The sequence below is a fragment of the Puma concolor genome, chromosome A2, assembly GCF_028749965.1.
Source record: "Puma concolor isolate L17-30 chromosome A2, mPumCon1.1.hap2, whole genome shotgun sequence".
NCBI lineage: Eukaryota > Metazoa > Chordata > Mammalia > Carnivora > Felidae > Puma > Puma concolor.
Window position 1 is genome coordinate 20,952,727 of NC_141668.1, and position 16,378 is coordinate 20,969,104.

At 39.0% G+C, this 16,378-nt stretch overlaps 2 protein-coding genes across 3 annotated transcripts in view; both read left to right on the plus strand.

Annotated features, from left to right (window-relative positions):
* CHCHD3 (coiled-coil-helix-coiled-coil-helix domain containing 3) overlaps positions 1-16,378 on the plus strand; it is a 283,193-nt gene that overhangs the window by 50,193 nt on the left and 216,622 nt on the right. For both annotated transcript variants that reach the window (XM_086689810.1, XM_025929858.2), the window contains exon 3: positions 10,202-10,283. In XM_086689810.1, coding sequence (XP_086545936.1) covers positions 10,202-10,283 — 82 coding nt within the window. The remainder of the gene's footprint in view (positions 1-10,201; positions 10,284-16,378) is intronic.
* LOC112866896 (synaptophysin-like protein 1) lies at positions 4,301-10,161 on the plus strand. The gene is given in 3 exon segments (XM_086689800.1): positions 4,301-7,823; positions 7,826-8,336; positions 8,339-10,161. Coding segments are annotated over 3 exon segments (720 nt in total). The 5' UTR covers positions 4,301-7,649; the 3' UTR covers positions 8,374-10,161.

Genomic DNA, 16,378 nt, shown 5'->3' on the forward strand with positions numbered 1-16,378 from the left:
CTGCTTGGGAGGGGAAAGAATTGGGGATGAGGGCATGAAGCTATACTCTGAGAACTACTTATTGCCTTATGATTTTCCCATCCTGTTTATCTGCAAACCTTTGCCAGAATAAACTTCCTGTTACACTCTGTTTCGTTGCGTTATTCCCCTATTTTAACAACTGTTCATGGTGCCCTGTTTCTTAACATTTCGTAACATTTCTTATCCAAACTTCTGCTTGGTTTCCAAGCCTCCTCACAATTAAACATAATTTACCTTCTATTTTTTCTTCTTACAAATAAGCTTTATCGCGTTTCCTTTCCATCTCTAGTGTAGGTACTTGCTCCTGTCCCACCTGCTTCATGAACGTGGGACTCCACGAAGCACTCCATGACGAACCATACCAAGGTTGGCTGTAGTCATACAGCCAACCTTGGTATGGTTCCTTAATATTAAACCTCAGTAGCACAATTTTACTAACTTAGACTATAATCTATAATAGTAGGGATCGTATGTCTTCATCTCTTCTAAGGCCTAGCATAGGATTAAGTCAATGAGAATTTTTTTTTTAAAGATTTTTTTTCATGTTTATTTACTTTTGAGAGAGAGAGACAGAGAGAGAGAGAGACAGAGCACAAGCAGGGGAGGGGCAGAGAGAGAGGGAGACGGAATCTGAAGCAGGCTCCAGGCTCTGCTGTCAACACAGAGCCCGATGTGGGGTTCAAACCCATGGACCATGAGATCATGACCTGAGCTGAAGTCAGACCCCCAACCAACTGAGCCACCCAGGCGTGCCTAGTCAATGAGAATTTACTACTTAATGAATTGATTGATTCCCCTAGTTTGTGTTATTCCTACAGGTTGCTTGATTTGGAAGAAAATAATTAAACAAAAATAAGTTCATATGGTTAGCCATAGAATGGAATACTAAGGTTAAATATTGAAACTGAAATCCCCAGCCAGCACAGGAAGCTTCCTCTCCTTTATAAGTAATAGAGTGTCAGTAGTGGTGACTCCAGATTTCTGTAAAGGAGCGTCCAGGAGCAGAAACCTGGTGATGGTGGCAGTGCTGTGGGGAAGTGAGGGGGAAGGGTGGGGAGCTTGTCTTGAATTTCTTTTTTTGAGTAGCAGGTACACTTTTTACTCACATTGTATGTGATTTTACAGTGTGTCTGTTTCTTCTTTTTTTTTTTAATGTTTGTTTACTTTTGAGAGGGAGAGAGAGATCATGAGCAGAGGAGGGGCAGAGAGAGAGGGAGAGAGAGAGAATCCCAAGCACGCTCTGTACTGTCAGCACAGAGCCCGATGTGGGGCTCAATCTCATGAACTGATTTTGAGCAAAATCTACAAAAACTAATTGTGGCAAAGCCTGGACTAAACGGGAGCCCCCTTCATTTCCAGCTTGGCCCTCTTTGCATTTCACAGGACTCCCTGGAGAAATGTTTGAGTATGTCCATGCTCAGGACTACCAAAGTGAAATGGAAGCAGGTTTGGGAAGTTTGGGTACTTTATTTGGGGCTGGAGATTTAACGCTGTTTCATTTATAGTTTTATCCCCATGATAAAACACATCCATTTCTGAAACAGAAAAAAATTAAGCTATGCATCAAAAAGCAATACCCAGAGGTAATTATTATTTTTTAATTTAAATTATAGATCTTATTTTCCTTGAGGCTTTGTGAGGTCTGGCAACTATCATTCAGGATATTAAGACATGAAATACTAGATCTATCTGATTCTCAATACTGGTTTTATGAATTATCTACTTAAAAATGTGGAAACTGTAGAATATGACTGATGAGCTTGTCTGTTGCTATACAGCTTCTGTGGCCTGGTATTGATGTGTGTTTTCCCATAGAAAGGAACACGGAGCTGGTTTCCGTGAGTGCTGATTGTGAAGTGAACGATAAAGTGGACATTATTTGCATATTATCCATTCAAATTAGAAATTCACAAAGGTATGTATAAATCCTGATGGAGCAGTAATACTATGAAAGAAGCCATTAACTTGGTGCTCCTGACGTTTAGGCTGCCAAACTCTTGGTAGCACTGTGCTTTCTCATTCAGTATTTGTGGTTATAAATGTGCATTAGAGATTTTTCATCCTAACATTGTCATTAAGTTTAACATATAGGTAGCCTCAGTTACTCTGCCAGGTACTTCGACAGCATGTTTTTGAAGGCAGTCTTAAAGTACATTATCCTTGGGTGATAGTTAACATAACTGTCAGCTGAGCATCATACTTAGTATACGTGCGTGTGCGCGCGCGTGTGTGTTTAAATTCGGTTTGTCTGCCAAGTAAATGGTGCTACAGAAGGATAATGGCAAACTGTTACATGTTTCTTTCTAACCTCAGAGATGTATCCTTGTCATCTTTTGACTCTTCTCCCAATCAAACCCTGTACTTTTTATAAGGAGTGGGACAGGATTTATTCTGCAACCCATGCTGTGAGCCATTTAGTTCTAATGTACTGTGTGCTGTGTTTCATTCATTGCATGGATGCTTTCATTATTATATTTAAAACAATCAGTGCTCTTTTTTGTTTATTAATGAATTTGTTGAAATTATAAGATTAATGGATATTTCTCCAGAGCTGAAAATTTAATTTGGTTATGTCTTCCGGTGTAAGCTGTGGCTCAACTATCTCAATCCTGGCAGAGTTTCATTGTTTCTGTAAAATCTGCTTGTGTTATGTGAATATATACATTTATTTCCTTCTGTCAGTAGATCTTCATAGTTTCTTTTCAGTGTTTTTAAACCAGCATATGAAAATAATAGGCTTTGTAAAATCGGACATGACATGTGTGTGCAGATGGTAAAACTGGAAAGAGAAATAGAGGAAAGAAAAGAGTCCCGAAGGACCTGACATTTTGCCAGGAGGCAAGCCATCATTTTCATTAAGTAACTTCTAGAGATTGTTTAAGAAATATGGTAACTGGGGAGGGAATTATAGTGTAAGGATGTTGCAAAGAAGATGAAGGGAAAAGGAAAGTCATAGGCGGAAAACGTTACAGGGGACATTGATACGTCCCTTGAGGTTCAGGGAATCCATGTAAATCTTGAATCATAGTAGTAGTTTCAAGTTTTTGTGTTTTCATAGATGTGTGAGGCATTCATAAAATTCTTCCATCTTTTGGAGTCATTTCTGTTTTCCACTCAAGGAACTGTCTTGAGTATAGTGAGTCTCTCTCTTCACCCCTTCCTTCCCGGTCTCCTAGTTTAACCAGTTTCTGAAAACAGGATTTAGACACAAGTCATATCACATAGAAGCAAGTGAGGCATAATGAATTTATGCTACACTTCCTCTGACTATTAAGACCATGGTATTCTATTCCTAAGGACACTAGGATCTAGAACAAGGTAGGAATCTTGGAGTTTCTTATTTGATCCTGAACCCAAATGAGAAACTTAGATTCTCAGAATTTCTTTAGACTTTAAATTCTCAGGGGTGCCTGGGTGGCTCCTCTGGTTAAGCGTCTGACTCTTGATTTTGACTCAGGTCGTGATCTCACGGTTTGTGAGAATCAAGCCCCACATTGGGCTCTGCGTTGAGTGTGGAGCCTGCTTGGGATTCTCTGTCTTCTCTCTCTCTGCCCCTCCCTGCAACCCCTCAAAATAAATAAATAAGATTTAAGACAACAAGAATTTAAATTCTTAGAAATTTAGAATGTGGCCGAGAGGAGTACAAGATTGCTAGGCAGTCAGTAAAGAATTAGTGGACTAATGAAAACATGTGTTTAGAATGTTGTTTACTCAAAGCAAGTACAGATTTGTTAGGAATTGTGAGCAGCTTTCAACCATACAAGTATTTATTATTTTCTTTTTCTTTTTTTTAATTTAAAGTCTTAAAAAATTTTTTTTAACATTTTTATTTATTTTTGAGAGAGAGAGAGAGACAGAGCATGAGTGGGGGAGGGGCAGAGAGAGAGAGAGAGAGAGAGAGACACAGAATCCGAAGCAGGCTCCAGGCTCCGAGCTCTGAGCTGTCAGCACAGAGCCTGACGTGGGGCTCGAACCCACGAACTGTGAGATCATGACCTGAGCTGAAGTCAGATGCTCAACTAACTGAGCCACCCAGGCGCCCCTATTGTTTTCAATAATAGTTTTAAATAAAGGATTTAGGGCCAGATTTGCTATATCCAAGCCATTGCAATACTTGACTTTTTCTCACATGTTCTTTGGTCAGTGTTGTATCATCTATAACTAATTGAGAAAATGCCAGTATTTGTGTTCCTTAAGACACAATTTGCCACTGAGGAAGACATTAACACGTTTTTTGAGAAGATTTTTAAAAGCAAAGCATTCAAGTATGTGAAGAAAATACCCTTTTGTCTTAACACATTTTAAAAGGAAAGTGTCGTATGTATGTAAAAGCTGTGGAACCATACTTACTGAGCTTGAAATAGGTTTGCAGATTTCCATGGCAAATCTGATTTATATGGCTTGAGCATTTCTCTCTTTCACTTTTTCTCATTTCACAAACTTTTCCCGTCCCTAAAGATCTGCTTGGAAACTCACTGTGCTAATAGGCAAGGTTGGCCTTTCTTGTGCTTCTCTTAAAGTAGTCCATCCTGAAACTCTGACCTTTTAATTTAATAACAGTTTTATTTGAGAAAATGTTCAGATCCTGAGAGCTGAAAAGAGTGTTTTCAGAAAGGCCATTTTAAATAGTGGTCTCCAAATGGTATATCTTTTTGCCTTCTGTGCTTTGGACCAGACCCATCAGAAGAAATATATTGTTGCTTTCTGTATTCTATTGATTTAAAAACAAATAACATGAAACTTAGATTTGCTCAAAACCCATTACTACACTGGTTTATTTTCCTGCCTGGCTTAGATTTGCTATTTTAGATTTTAAACTCTTTATGCTAGGTCATGTTTTATCTTTTGTTATTTTAAATTCTCACTTGTAGCTAAGGTAATTACTTTTTCAGCTGTGACCTTGGATGTGAGACCCAACATTGCATTTTGTTGTTTTTTTTTTTTTTTTAAAGAACTGGCTGGGGCATTAGAAAGACAGCTGTGCGTTGGTGTCTTTACTGACCATAAGTGATGTCAGCTAGTTGGTCCCTTGGGCATGTCTTCTTCAGTGACCTCTAGGAGATCCTGGCCCTTTGCATTGCTGGTAATTTCTCACTCCCACCTCTTTCCCTTGTGGCCTGCCTGGATGACATCACCAGTTACCTCCATCTCTTTCTCACCTCACCCCTGGCAGGTGGTGGGGTTGACCTGATAGGCAGGATAGTATAGAGAAAGAGGACAAGCCTTGAGGCTACATTTCTTTCTCTGCAATCTCTTCTGCATGGCTGCCTTCCCAGCCACCCAGCTCGTTGCCATTTGGTAATGGAGTCCTTACTGTTACAGTTTAGGTTTATCACACGATTGTAAGAAGCTCTCTGCAGACTTTGGCTTTTCCCGTGGTAGGAAGCCCCTATATGTAAGAGGCATAAAGCACACTGTGGAAGATATGGAGACTTAGGAAACAGATCCCATTGCTGTATCCTCAGACCTGGGATGCTGAGGTCTCACTGAAACTTAGTTTTAATTGGTTGAATGAAATTCAGTTGAATTGTGGTTGAGAATTTGATTGTATTTTGCCTGAGAGAAATGTTGCCGTGGTAATTTGAAAAAATCCAGGGAAACGGTGTGACTACACATCAGCCTGTGTGTGGATTCTAACTGGTATGTGAAACTTAAGGGTATAGTTTGGGCAGCACTAATCGGATTAAATACTTGTTTCAATTTTTGCTACTAATTAGAGCTACCAGCTGTGAGCAACTTGAAACAATGTAGTGTGATGTTGTTTTGCTTGTTTATGAGAAGTAGCTGACGATGTGAAAATCATCGCCTTGTGGAGTGCATAGCCTAGAACTTCATAGACAGTTGACACCCGTGTAACCCAGCGGGTCCTGTTTTTGGTTGAGGAAGTCGAACCTCGGGTAGGTTATTTGACTGATACAAAGTCTAGCTAATGGAAAAACAGGGACTATTCTGTTTAGACTCTTCGTTGACCTATTATTGTCTACTTTCTCTTGTTGGTGTTTGTATTGTTTTAAACCTTTAATACTAAAAGAATTTTAAGATTTGCCTGAATATAGACAGAATTCTCTGTTCTAGTTCTTGTCTTGATTTTATGTGACCTTTTCAAAGCCTAGACTTGTATCTTTCTCATCTTATGGACGGTGAAGGAGGAGAGAAGCCAAAGGGCAGCATAGTATATAGTTGAAAGGGACCCTGGAGAACATCCATTTGAGAACAACCTTTTGAGGGAAACTGTCCAGAGAGGCTGGTAACTTCCCCTAGGTCCTCCAGATTGTTGATGGCCAAGCTGGGATTAGACTCAACTAGTGTTTACCCTTTCCCTAATTCGTTGTCCATTCTTCTTTTTTTGTATTATACTCTTTTTTCTTTGTAAGGCTTTATTGAGATGGATATACATTTTATTTATACATTCATCAGTGGATAGGCATTTAGGTTGTTTTCACTTTTGGGATATTGTCAATAATACTGCCGTAAATTTCTTTATGTTCTCAGCAACACTTGTTAATGTTTGTCTTTTTGATTATACTGTGTTTGAATTGGTGTATCATTGTTTTGATTTGCCTTTCCCTGATGATGAATGCCCTTCAGTCACTTTTCATATGCTTATTGGCCATTTGTGTGATCTGTTTTAGAGAAATGCCTATTTCTATCCCTTGCCCATTTTTAATTTTGTTGTCTTTTTGTTTGTGTATTCTGGATACAAGTCTCTTATCAGCTATATGATTTGTCAGTATTTTTTCTCATTCTGTCAGTTGTCTTTTCACCTTCTTGATGATGTCCTCTGATGCTCTTGTTGTTTCCTGATAATCTACAACTTAGAGAACACAGGGGCGCCTGGGTGGCTCAGTCAGTTAAGCGTCTGACTTCGGCTCAGGTCATGATCTCATGGCTCCTTGGTTCAAGCCCCACATTGGGCTCCGTGCTGACCGCTCACATTCTGTGTCTCCCTTTCTCTCTGACTCTCCCCTGCTCACACTCTTACCTCCCTTTCAAAAAATAAATAAACATTAAAAAATTAAAAAAAAAAAAGAGAACACATCCTTATGCCCTTTCCCATATCTTCTTTGTTATTGTCCAGTGTCAGCTAAATTTTAAAAAGACTTTCTATGTCCTGTTGTAATTCACTTTTTTGCATATGCGCTGAGGCAAGGTGCTGATAAGCGTGGAGATCATCAAAGTGTTGTTGCACAGGAGAGACAGTCCCACCTCATTTCCCACCTAATAGCCTCTACCATTTGAAATACTTCTTAGCTCCTGTAGGTATCCCTAGATTCCCCCCAATTTTTGTGGTGCTTTCTTGGTCATGATTTTGGGTAGTGGATTTCTAGTAAAGAGGAAATGCTCTCTACATATTTCTTATGAAGACTCTTAAGAAGTATGTCAGATTTGTTTATTTGATTTGCTATCATAGCTGTAAGAATCTTTACAAAACATATCGTACAACATCTTCCAGTTGGAAACACCAGATGTTTCAAATCAAGTCACCAGGTATTTAGAAAGCTCCAGCTGTGTTCTCAGCATTTTTTTTTTTTTACATCTCTCTCCAATTGTTGGCACTTGACGTGGATGACATAGTTTCCAAAAATACGGCTTTAACATTTTTGCTCCCTTCCCCCTTCCCTCAGAGGATGTCCTCCTTCCAGCTCAACCTCAACCTGCTCAAGGAGCTACTCAGCTTCATCAAGGTCCTCGAGTGGATTGCTTCTATCTTTGCTTTTGCCACCTGTGGAGGTTTTAAGGGCAAAACAGAAATTCAAGTGACTTGTCCTAAAGTTAGTGAAAATAAGACGATTACAGCTGCTTTTTTGCCTATCCATTCAGGTTGAATGAAGCATTATTTGAGGCAATTCCAGATGCAAACGTGTGTGATGTAAATTGGAAAAATTATGTCCTTACTGGAGATTACCCTTCTTCTGCACAATTCTACGTTACATTTGCAGTCTTTGTCTTCCTGTATTGCTCAGCTGCCCTTCTGCTCTATGTTGGTTATATGAACCTGTGTCGGGATAGTCGAAACCTTCCCATGATTGGCTTCATTGTTACTCTTGTTGCCACTTTTCTGTGGTTGGTGAGCACTTCAGCCTGGGCTAAAGCTCTTACAGATATTAAAGTAGCTACTGGTCACAGTATTGTCAAGGAACTTCAGCCTTGTGACCATCAAGAAGTGACATGTTATTTTGGCTCTGTGACTAGTAGCGGATCCCTAAATGTGTCTGTGATCTTTGGCTTTCTGAATATGATACTTTGGGGAGGAAATGCATGGTTTGTGTACAAGGAGACCAGTTCACACAATCCATCAAATACTTCTGCTTCCCACCCCAAGGAGGTATTCCACCTCCTTCTGGAATATAATTAAAGGGAGAAATACACTGTATGAAACATGTCTATACTTTGACCTGTTGCCACCATTTTGAGAAGCATTATTTGTTTCCAATAAAAGTAATGGCTTTTTCAATAAATTGGTGGGTTTAAAATTTTGCTGCTTTTTTATATAAAGCCTGTGCCTTTCCTAGAAATTTAAGATGTAAATATATTCTCACATGTAAATTTGAAAATTCAGGGGCCTGTTATGAGATGATACACATTTTTAGATGACTGGTTATTTCTTTACTAAGTTGTTTGCCTTCCAGAGTTGTTTACACCTTAAGCCTTAGCATATGTCTTCACTCAGAAAAGAGTTACATTGTCATATCATAATAAGAGGAAAATCTCTATTTGGAATATACACTACTGTAAGTTTGTACAGATCATACATCTAAGACCTGTCTTTGTTTAAGAAAGCCTTGATTACATAAATCATATTTAGAAAAAACATTTAGTTCAGAATTTGTATCTGAACATTGTTTATATGTTATGAAAACCTTTTAATTGCAAAGGCTGGTTGTGTGTTTTATTTCTGGTTTTCTAAGTGACCTACAGTACTTAATAGGTGTACTAAAATTGTTTTGGAAATGGGGTTTGGAAATTTCTGATAGATGTATAGTTAAGTTAGTGATTCTGTCGCATGAGGCAGAAGCTTCCATTACGCTGGTCGTTTAATAGACTTGCTATAGAAGTAGAAAGAACATGGTTCAAGTCGAGATTTTGATATGTCTGGGCATTACTCTCAGTGGTATTTGTCTGTTGTCCTTTGTTGCTCATGCCACTTAGTGCAGGCTGAGACCTAGTCTCCTTGCAAGCAGAAAAATAAGCCACCTGTTCTCGCAGACCCTTTCATAGGGTTAAAAAATTTAAGATTGCCTTTCACTTTGAAACATTTAACCTTTAGATTCAATGAAGTTACTATTTTGAGTATAGCATTGATATTGTGAAAATAAATGCAATTTGGATTTCATGTTTCTTCATGTTCATTCTTCTTGCACAAGTGGATGATTAAGGAATTATGCATCATAAACAGGAATTTAAGTGAGCTGTATTATGGGTGCACTGTCTTTGTGCACACATTTGGGTATATTCTGAATGCAGGGGTTATTCACATTTTGCTTCCTAATCTTTTTGTTGTACAGGGCCAGATTTCTCATTCTTACCACATGATTGTTTATATGTGAAGCACACCTTGCTGTTGCCTTATTTGTGTTGCTTTTGTTCATGGCAAGACTTGTCAGTATGAGAACGTGTATCTTTTATGCAACAAACTTAATAAAGAAGTTAAAAGAAAAATAAAATTTTCATAAATTGTAAATGTCCTTTTTCACAAATCATGGAAAAATGGTTGTAAATACAAATGATTTTCTTCCTGTTGTAAGTGGTTCTTTAAAGTGATTAATTATCAAAGTGAGAATGTTTTGATGTCCTCTTCCTCTTCCTCTCTGAAGTCCCTTCCTTCCAGCCTCTCCTCCTCTTCTACGTGATGGTCACACTTTAATGATAGGACATCATCCTAAAGAATTTGTACTTAATGGTTCGGTCCCCACTGGGCAGTAAGCAGCTACTTGAGTTTATTATACGTTTTGGCAGGTGTGGAAGTTTCTAGGTCACCAGGGAACTTTTGATTAAATTACTCCTGAAGTGCACTAATTGGTCTTTTCTACAGTGCTTAGGTAGTTCCAAGGAGATGCTGACCAGCTGGCAGAACTTTGCCCATTAAGATCTAGTCTTCGCTTTGTTTTTCTGGAGTATTGTCTTGCTTTTGTTTTTAAGAAATCATTGATTTTCTCTCCTTCCACTCTATTGATCCTAGTTTCTGATGAAGAATTGAAAAGAAGAGTGGCTGAGGAGCTGGCGTTGGAGCAAGCCAAGAAAGAGTCTGAAAATCAGAAACGGTGAGTTTTGCGATATCTGAGAGAGATTTTGGTGGACTCTTGTCATAATTATGAAATATTTTTGGAGAGGAGTGATTGTAATAAGACTCATATTTGTGTTTGAGCTGCAGAATGTGTTGAACATATGAACGTGGCCATTTTCAGTTTTGGATGGTGCTTGTTCAAACCCTCCCTTACTCTCTTCCCACACTTGATTGTGACAGCTGTATCTCTTGTGTGGTTCTTAGCTGCGTGATTATTGTACAGTTTCTCGGTATGTGAGAAGTATTTCTTGAGGATTCTCCAGGCATTTCTGAGGCTAGTTTCTCTCAACAAATGGTTCGTGATTGTAAATTGTGTAGTCTACTGTGGGTGTTAAGGTTTACGGTGTTGTAGCTACTAGTGAATGTTACATGTTTTACATAGTGCTCATATTAACAGATAGCACTAATTAGTAATGTGCTCACTTAAACGAGCTGAGACATTGCAGAAATATATAAGGTTGAAGAATCAAAATCCTCCATAACTCTGTTCTATGGAGATAACCACTCTTGAACATTTTATTCTTTTGTACATCTGTACAATTATTGTCATTGTTACCACTGCTAACAGCTGAAAGAATGTTCACTGAAGTGTTTTTGTAATAGTAGAGAACAGGAAGCAATCCACATGCCCATTATGGGGACAGGATGAATGACTTAGGATACATGCCCACAACGGAGTACTAGACAGTCAAGTAGATCCTCCTGTGCTGATTCAGATAGATGTGGAAAAGCCATAAATTGATAAAAAGCAACGCTCAAGACAGCCTAATTTTTTGTGGTAAAAAATACTACTTCTAAAGATTTAAAGTATGTACTTATTCATAAAAATATATGAATACATTTTAATCCAAAATAGAGTCAAGTGTTCCATCTGTGCTCCTTCTGAAATTTGCATGTAGCACAGTGTATTATATAATCATGTGACTATCTTTCTACTGTGAATACTAGGCACATGCCTACCATGTGTAGATGCCTAGTATGTATTTGTTCTTATTTTGGAGTGCTTAACTATTTTGTTTGAGAGAGCTCAGTGTAAAGAATCTTTGAATTGGATTCTAGTCCTCACTGACCACAGGACCTTCAACATATAATTTAACCTCGCTGCGCCTTAAAGATTTTTATCTCTAAACTGAGGAGTTTGAAAAATGTTCCCTAATATTTCTTTCCCTTTGACAATGTGCTGAGCTACCTCTAATTTACTTGAAATGTATGGAATAGGACATAAGTTTTAAGATTAAGACCACCATTTTCTCAGGAAATAGGGAAGGCTCAGGGCTTAGGGTTTTAAAAAAAAATCAAGATGTAATTAGTACTGCTAAAAGGGTTTTCTGTGTATTTCAATAGTTTCCTACGCAACACTTTATAATTACCTAATTGGGTTAGGTTGGTGGAGTATATAATTAGAGAGTGGAGTTTAAATATTCAAAAAATTTCAGACCATTTTCATTAAGAAGCAAAGAAAATCGATATGTTATGGTAGAATTTCTTGTCTTTGAAATTTTATTATTTTTAATTGAATTTTATTTTAATAAGGCTTTTTTTTTGGTTAGACTCTCATATTTACTTTGCTTATTATATTTCACATAGGACTTTCGTCTTTTCTCCACATATGGTACAGGCTTTCAGTTACAATAACTCTCACTGTGGTGTCTCGTTTTTGTTTTTGTGTGTTTTCTCCCCCCCTTCATTATTCAACTCCCATTTGCTCTGCCTTGGTCTGTGAAAGGGTAAAGGGCAAATGGGATGAGTAAAAGGTACCAGTGAGAGCCAATTTCTTATCTCTTGTGGACTGGGGTTGGCAGCTTTGCTGTAACTGGACAAATGACTATTGATAAAGAATTTATTTTCTGTCACCTTTAAGGAGAGTGGAGGGTAGTACAACCTTTTTATTATTTTTTCTTTACAAAAATATTTTGTCTGAACCCTTCTTCAGGATGAAAATTTCCAGCTGTCAGATCTCGGCAAAAAGTGTGTGTTCATCTGTATGGTAGTTCTTCGAAGAATCAATAGCTATTTTTTTTTCTTTCTTTTTTCTACTGCAGAAGAAACTTTAGAAGAAGCATTAAGAAATTTTTATGCATAGTCTTTTAAAAGCAACGTTTTGGAGTCACGAGGCATTTATACATTATTGTATGTGTTGCCTTAATTGAGTAAACCCTGGTAAGCAGTTTCAGAGAATGGTTCCTTGTGCCATTGTCCCGTCACTTGTAATGCTGCTTCATTGTTTTCCCTTGCTGTCCAGATGCACACATAACTGCAGGTAGTTTCCCAAGCACTTAAGGTTGGCACGTAGGTACACGTATGTGTAAGGAATCAAATTTGTGCAAAAAGGACTTTGGAAATCATTTAGATTTTGTTATTTTTCTCTACAGAGTATTTGTTATCCTTGTTTTACCTTCTTATTATGGACATTTTAAAGCACACTGAAAATCAGAGATAAGTACAATGAATCCCTAAAGCCCATCACACTGTTTCCACAATTCTGGCTTCATCTATAATCCATTCATGCTGCCTATGTGGTGAATGGTAAGGGAAGCAGTAGTATTTTTTTCTTTTTAAATTTTTTTCTTAATGTTTCTTTTTGAGAGAGAGAGAGAGTGAGAGACAGAGTGCGAGCGGGGGGAGGGGCAGAGAGAGAGGGAGACGCAGGATCTGAAGCAGGCCCCAGGCTCTGAGCTGTCAGCACAGAGCCCGACACGGAGCTTGAACTCAGGAACCGGGAGATCATGACCTGAGCCGAAGTTGGACATTCAACCCATTGAGCCACCCAGGTGCCCCACCGGTAACATTTTTAATAAGCTGATGAACTTTGTGGCAGCGAGCTAATCCAAAATGTCTTCCATCAGGCTAGCCTAAAGAAGGACTTTTGTTTCAGTTAGGTTTTTTGGTTGAAAGACTGAAACTGAACTCTGGGTAGCTTAGGAAGCGAGGAAATTTTTAGAAGCATATTGGATAGCTCAAGAGAATCAAAAGGAAGATGAGAGAACTACTAGGTAGGGAAGAACTGAGTACTACTGAAACTGTACACAGCAGGGTAGAAGTAATTCTCCCAAAGGAAATCAGGATGAAGGTTTCACAACAAAGGGGAAAGAATGGTGGGCGGCTAAATTTCATTGAATTGAAGATGTCATCGATTTAAGAAGCATTTGATGTACCACTAAGAAAAAAAATTGCTGCAAATTATAGCACAGTAGTTTATCTCTTAGAAACTTTATTGAAAGAGCTCATTAAGATTTACTTTGAATTTTTAAAAAACCTATTACTTTGTGTATTCATGAAAAAGGAAAATGTAAGCAAAATAAATAGGTTAAGGTAGTGTTCTCAACTGAGGGAGGTTTTGGTCCCCAGGGGCCATAAGACAATGTCTGGAGACATTTTTGGCTGTCACAGCTTGTCATTATTGCCATCTAGCAGGTGAGGCCAGAGGTGCTGCTAAAAATCCTGTAATGCATAGGGTGAACCCCCCCACCCCACACAAAGAATGATCTGGCCCAATATGTCCCTGTTCATATTGGGTCTGATTCTTCTGACTCGCTCTTTGACTCAGGGTCTTGATGTTCTTGCTTTTCCATATGGGATCCCATATTCTGTGCTATCAACACCTTGGCAATGCAGCATTCCTTCCTTACAAGGTTGCTCCCTTGTCATTCCTGGGTTTTTTCCAGGCTGCTGCTGCCAGTTGTGCAAGTTTTGATGCTACGCACAGGCCGTGACAACCGTGCAGGACTGCCGCGTGGCAGACAGCAGTTGTGAGATGCTTTCAGGCGGGAGAAAACACGGCACATCACAGTCCTGGCCTGGAGCTGCATTCTCCGGTACAGTCCACACGCTCCAGGCCGTGACATCTGTCAGGTCCGAAAGGACTTCCTGAGGGTCTGCCTCCTGTCCCACCTGCTCGGAATGCCTTGGACGGCATCTCTGCCTGGCAGTGCCACACGCTGTTAGATCCGGTTCAGAAATGTTTGGACTGGCCATTGAAAATTCACCTGAACTCTTTTCCTTTAAATCTCCACTCTCTGAAATCTAACCAGCAGACGTAGCCTAATTAAAAGTTGCTTTGTAGGAAAAGGTCTTCGTTAAGACCAGTGACAATGCAGCTGATTGTAAGCCCCATGACTGTATGTGTTGTGTTCTCATCGTATCTCAGAAAACATTTACATGTGGAAGCTCAGTTCAGTTAATTTTAGGTCTGATTCTCTTTTATGAAAATCTTTAGTTATTTGCTTAGTTGACAAGATGACACCCCCCAAATCACTGACCTAGTAGTAGTACACTACAATTGATGGGTCTAATTTGGAATCCTAGTTTTGCTTACCACCACATCTCATGGATGGAACGGTTGTTTGGTGCATTGGGAGTCAAGAGTAAATTGAATGCCCGTGTCAGCAGTGTGTTTTTGCTGTTATTCTTTATTGCCTGTTTTGGATTATGGCCGACCGTACTGTGTTGTAACCGTAGCAGGCCAATGTAGCAGGGACACAGTATGCCACAATATGTGGTCTTTTGCACCCCACCTCCAAGAGTCAGTCTCTGACAGCAAGAAAAATGGAACTACTTCTGACCTCTGACCTTTGGCATTTGAATTTCACCTCTTTACCTGTAAAGGCAAGCGCAGGTGTTTCAGTTTTAATAACCTTTCTTCAAGAAACCAGGAAGGGAATAGCTACGCGATGTTGTAACTAACCGAGCATTAACCAAGATGACTTACCTGCTGTTTTTGATGGACATCAGTTGAAATTTCACCTCATTTTTAATTACTTGGAAAATTACCTTAGATTTGTGAGACTTAAAATAATTAGTTTGGTTAATAAATTAGTCATAAATTTTATCAGTATCTGGGTAAGTTAGAGTAGAGCACAGTCCATTCAGTTTTCAATTTAGAGCATCAAGTAAGGGCTTATGTCAGCAAACAAGGGCTTAAATAAGCTTATTTGTGCATTTAGTTTCTTATCGTAAAAGTGAAATTCACAGTGATGGTATCTTCTGTTTAAACTCATTATGTATCATAATTCATTTCAGCTTTATTATTAGATGTTTTCTGCCCTTACAGGAAAAAAAGTGGTAAAGGAAGGAGGAAAGAGTCCATTGGAGAAAAACAGGGTATTGTGAGTTAGTGTCCCACTGAAAATACATGTCAGAAGTTACGTAGCCTGATGCCTTTCATGTAGTGAGCTCTCACAGAAATTGTTGAGTTGAATCACTGGGCCTGGAAAATCCTGACAGTCTTCTAGCAAGGACGGCCTATTCTATAATATATACATATATATTCTATGTTTTGTTAAAAATAAAAACAAATTATGCCTTTAAAAACCAGACGTTGGGGCGCCTGGGTGGCTCAGTTGGTTAAGCATCCAACTCTTGACCATGAGTCATGACCCCATGGTTCGTGGGTTTGGGCCCTGCATCAGGCTTTGGCGCGGTCCCTGCTTGGGATTCTCTGTCTCCCTCCCTCTCTCTGCATTTACCCCGCTCACTCTCGACCTCTCTCTCTCAAAATAAATAAACATTAAAAAAATTAATAAAAAATAAAATCAGACTTTAACTAGAGACTATAGATACTTGTCTTATAAATCTTTGTTTTAAGTTAGTGCAGTGTGAAACACCATTTTCCAATTGTAGACACAAATCACACGGTTATGAAATTACATACCTTCAGCCTGTGTGTAATCTCTAGGTGTATACTACTTAAAAAAAAAAACAGTTTCAGGCAAGAAGTACCATGGATAACCGTACTCATCATAAAAGCGCAGTTTTTTATTTTACTGTTTCTAATGTTTATTTTTGAGAGACAGAGAGAGAGTGAGCGAGAGCACATCCGCGAGTAGGGGAGGGACTGAGAGACAGGGAGATCCAGAATCTGAAGCAGGCTTCAGGCTCTGAGCTGTCAGCACAGAGCCCGAGGCGGGGCTCGCACCCATGAACTGTGAGATCATGACCTGAGCTGAAGTCGGACCCTCAACCGGCTGAGCCGTGCAGGCGCCCCTTAAAAGTGTAGTTTTTAAGTGACTTTAAAAGATCACTTAGCAGTCAGTATTTTCTCAAGGCACTCAACTGTCACAGGCAAATGAATTT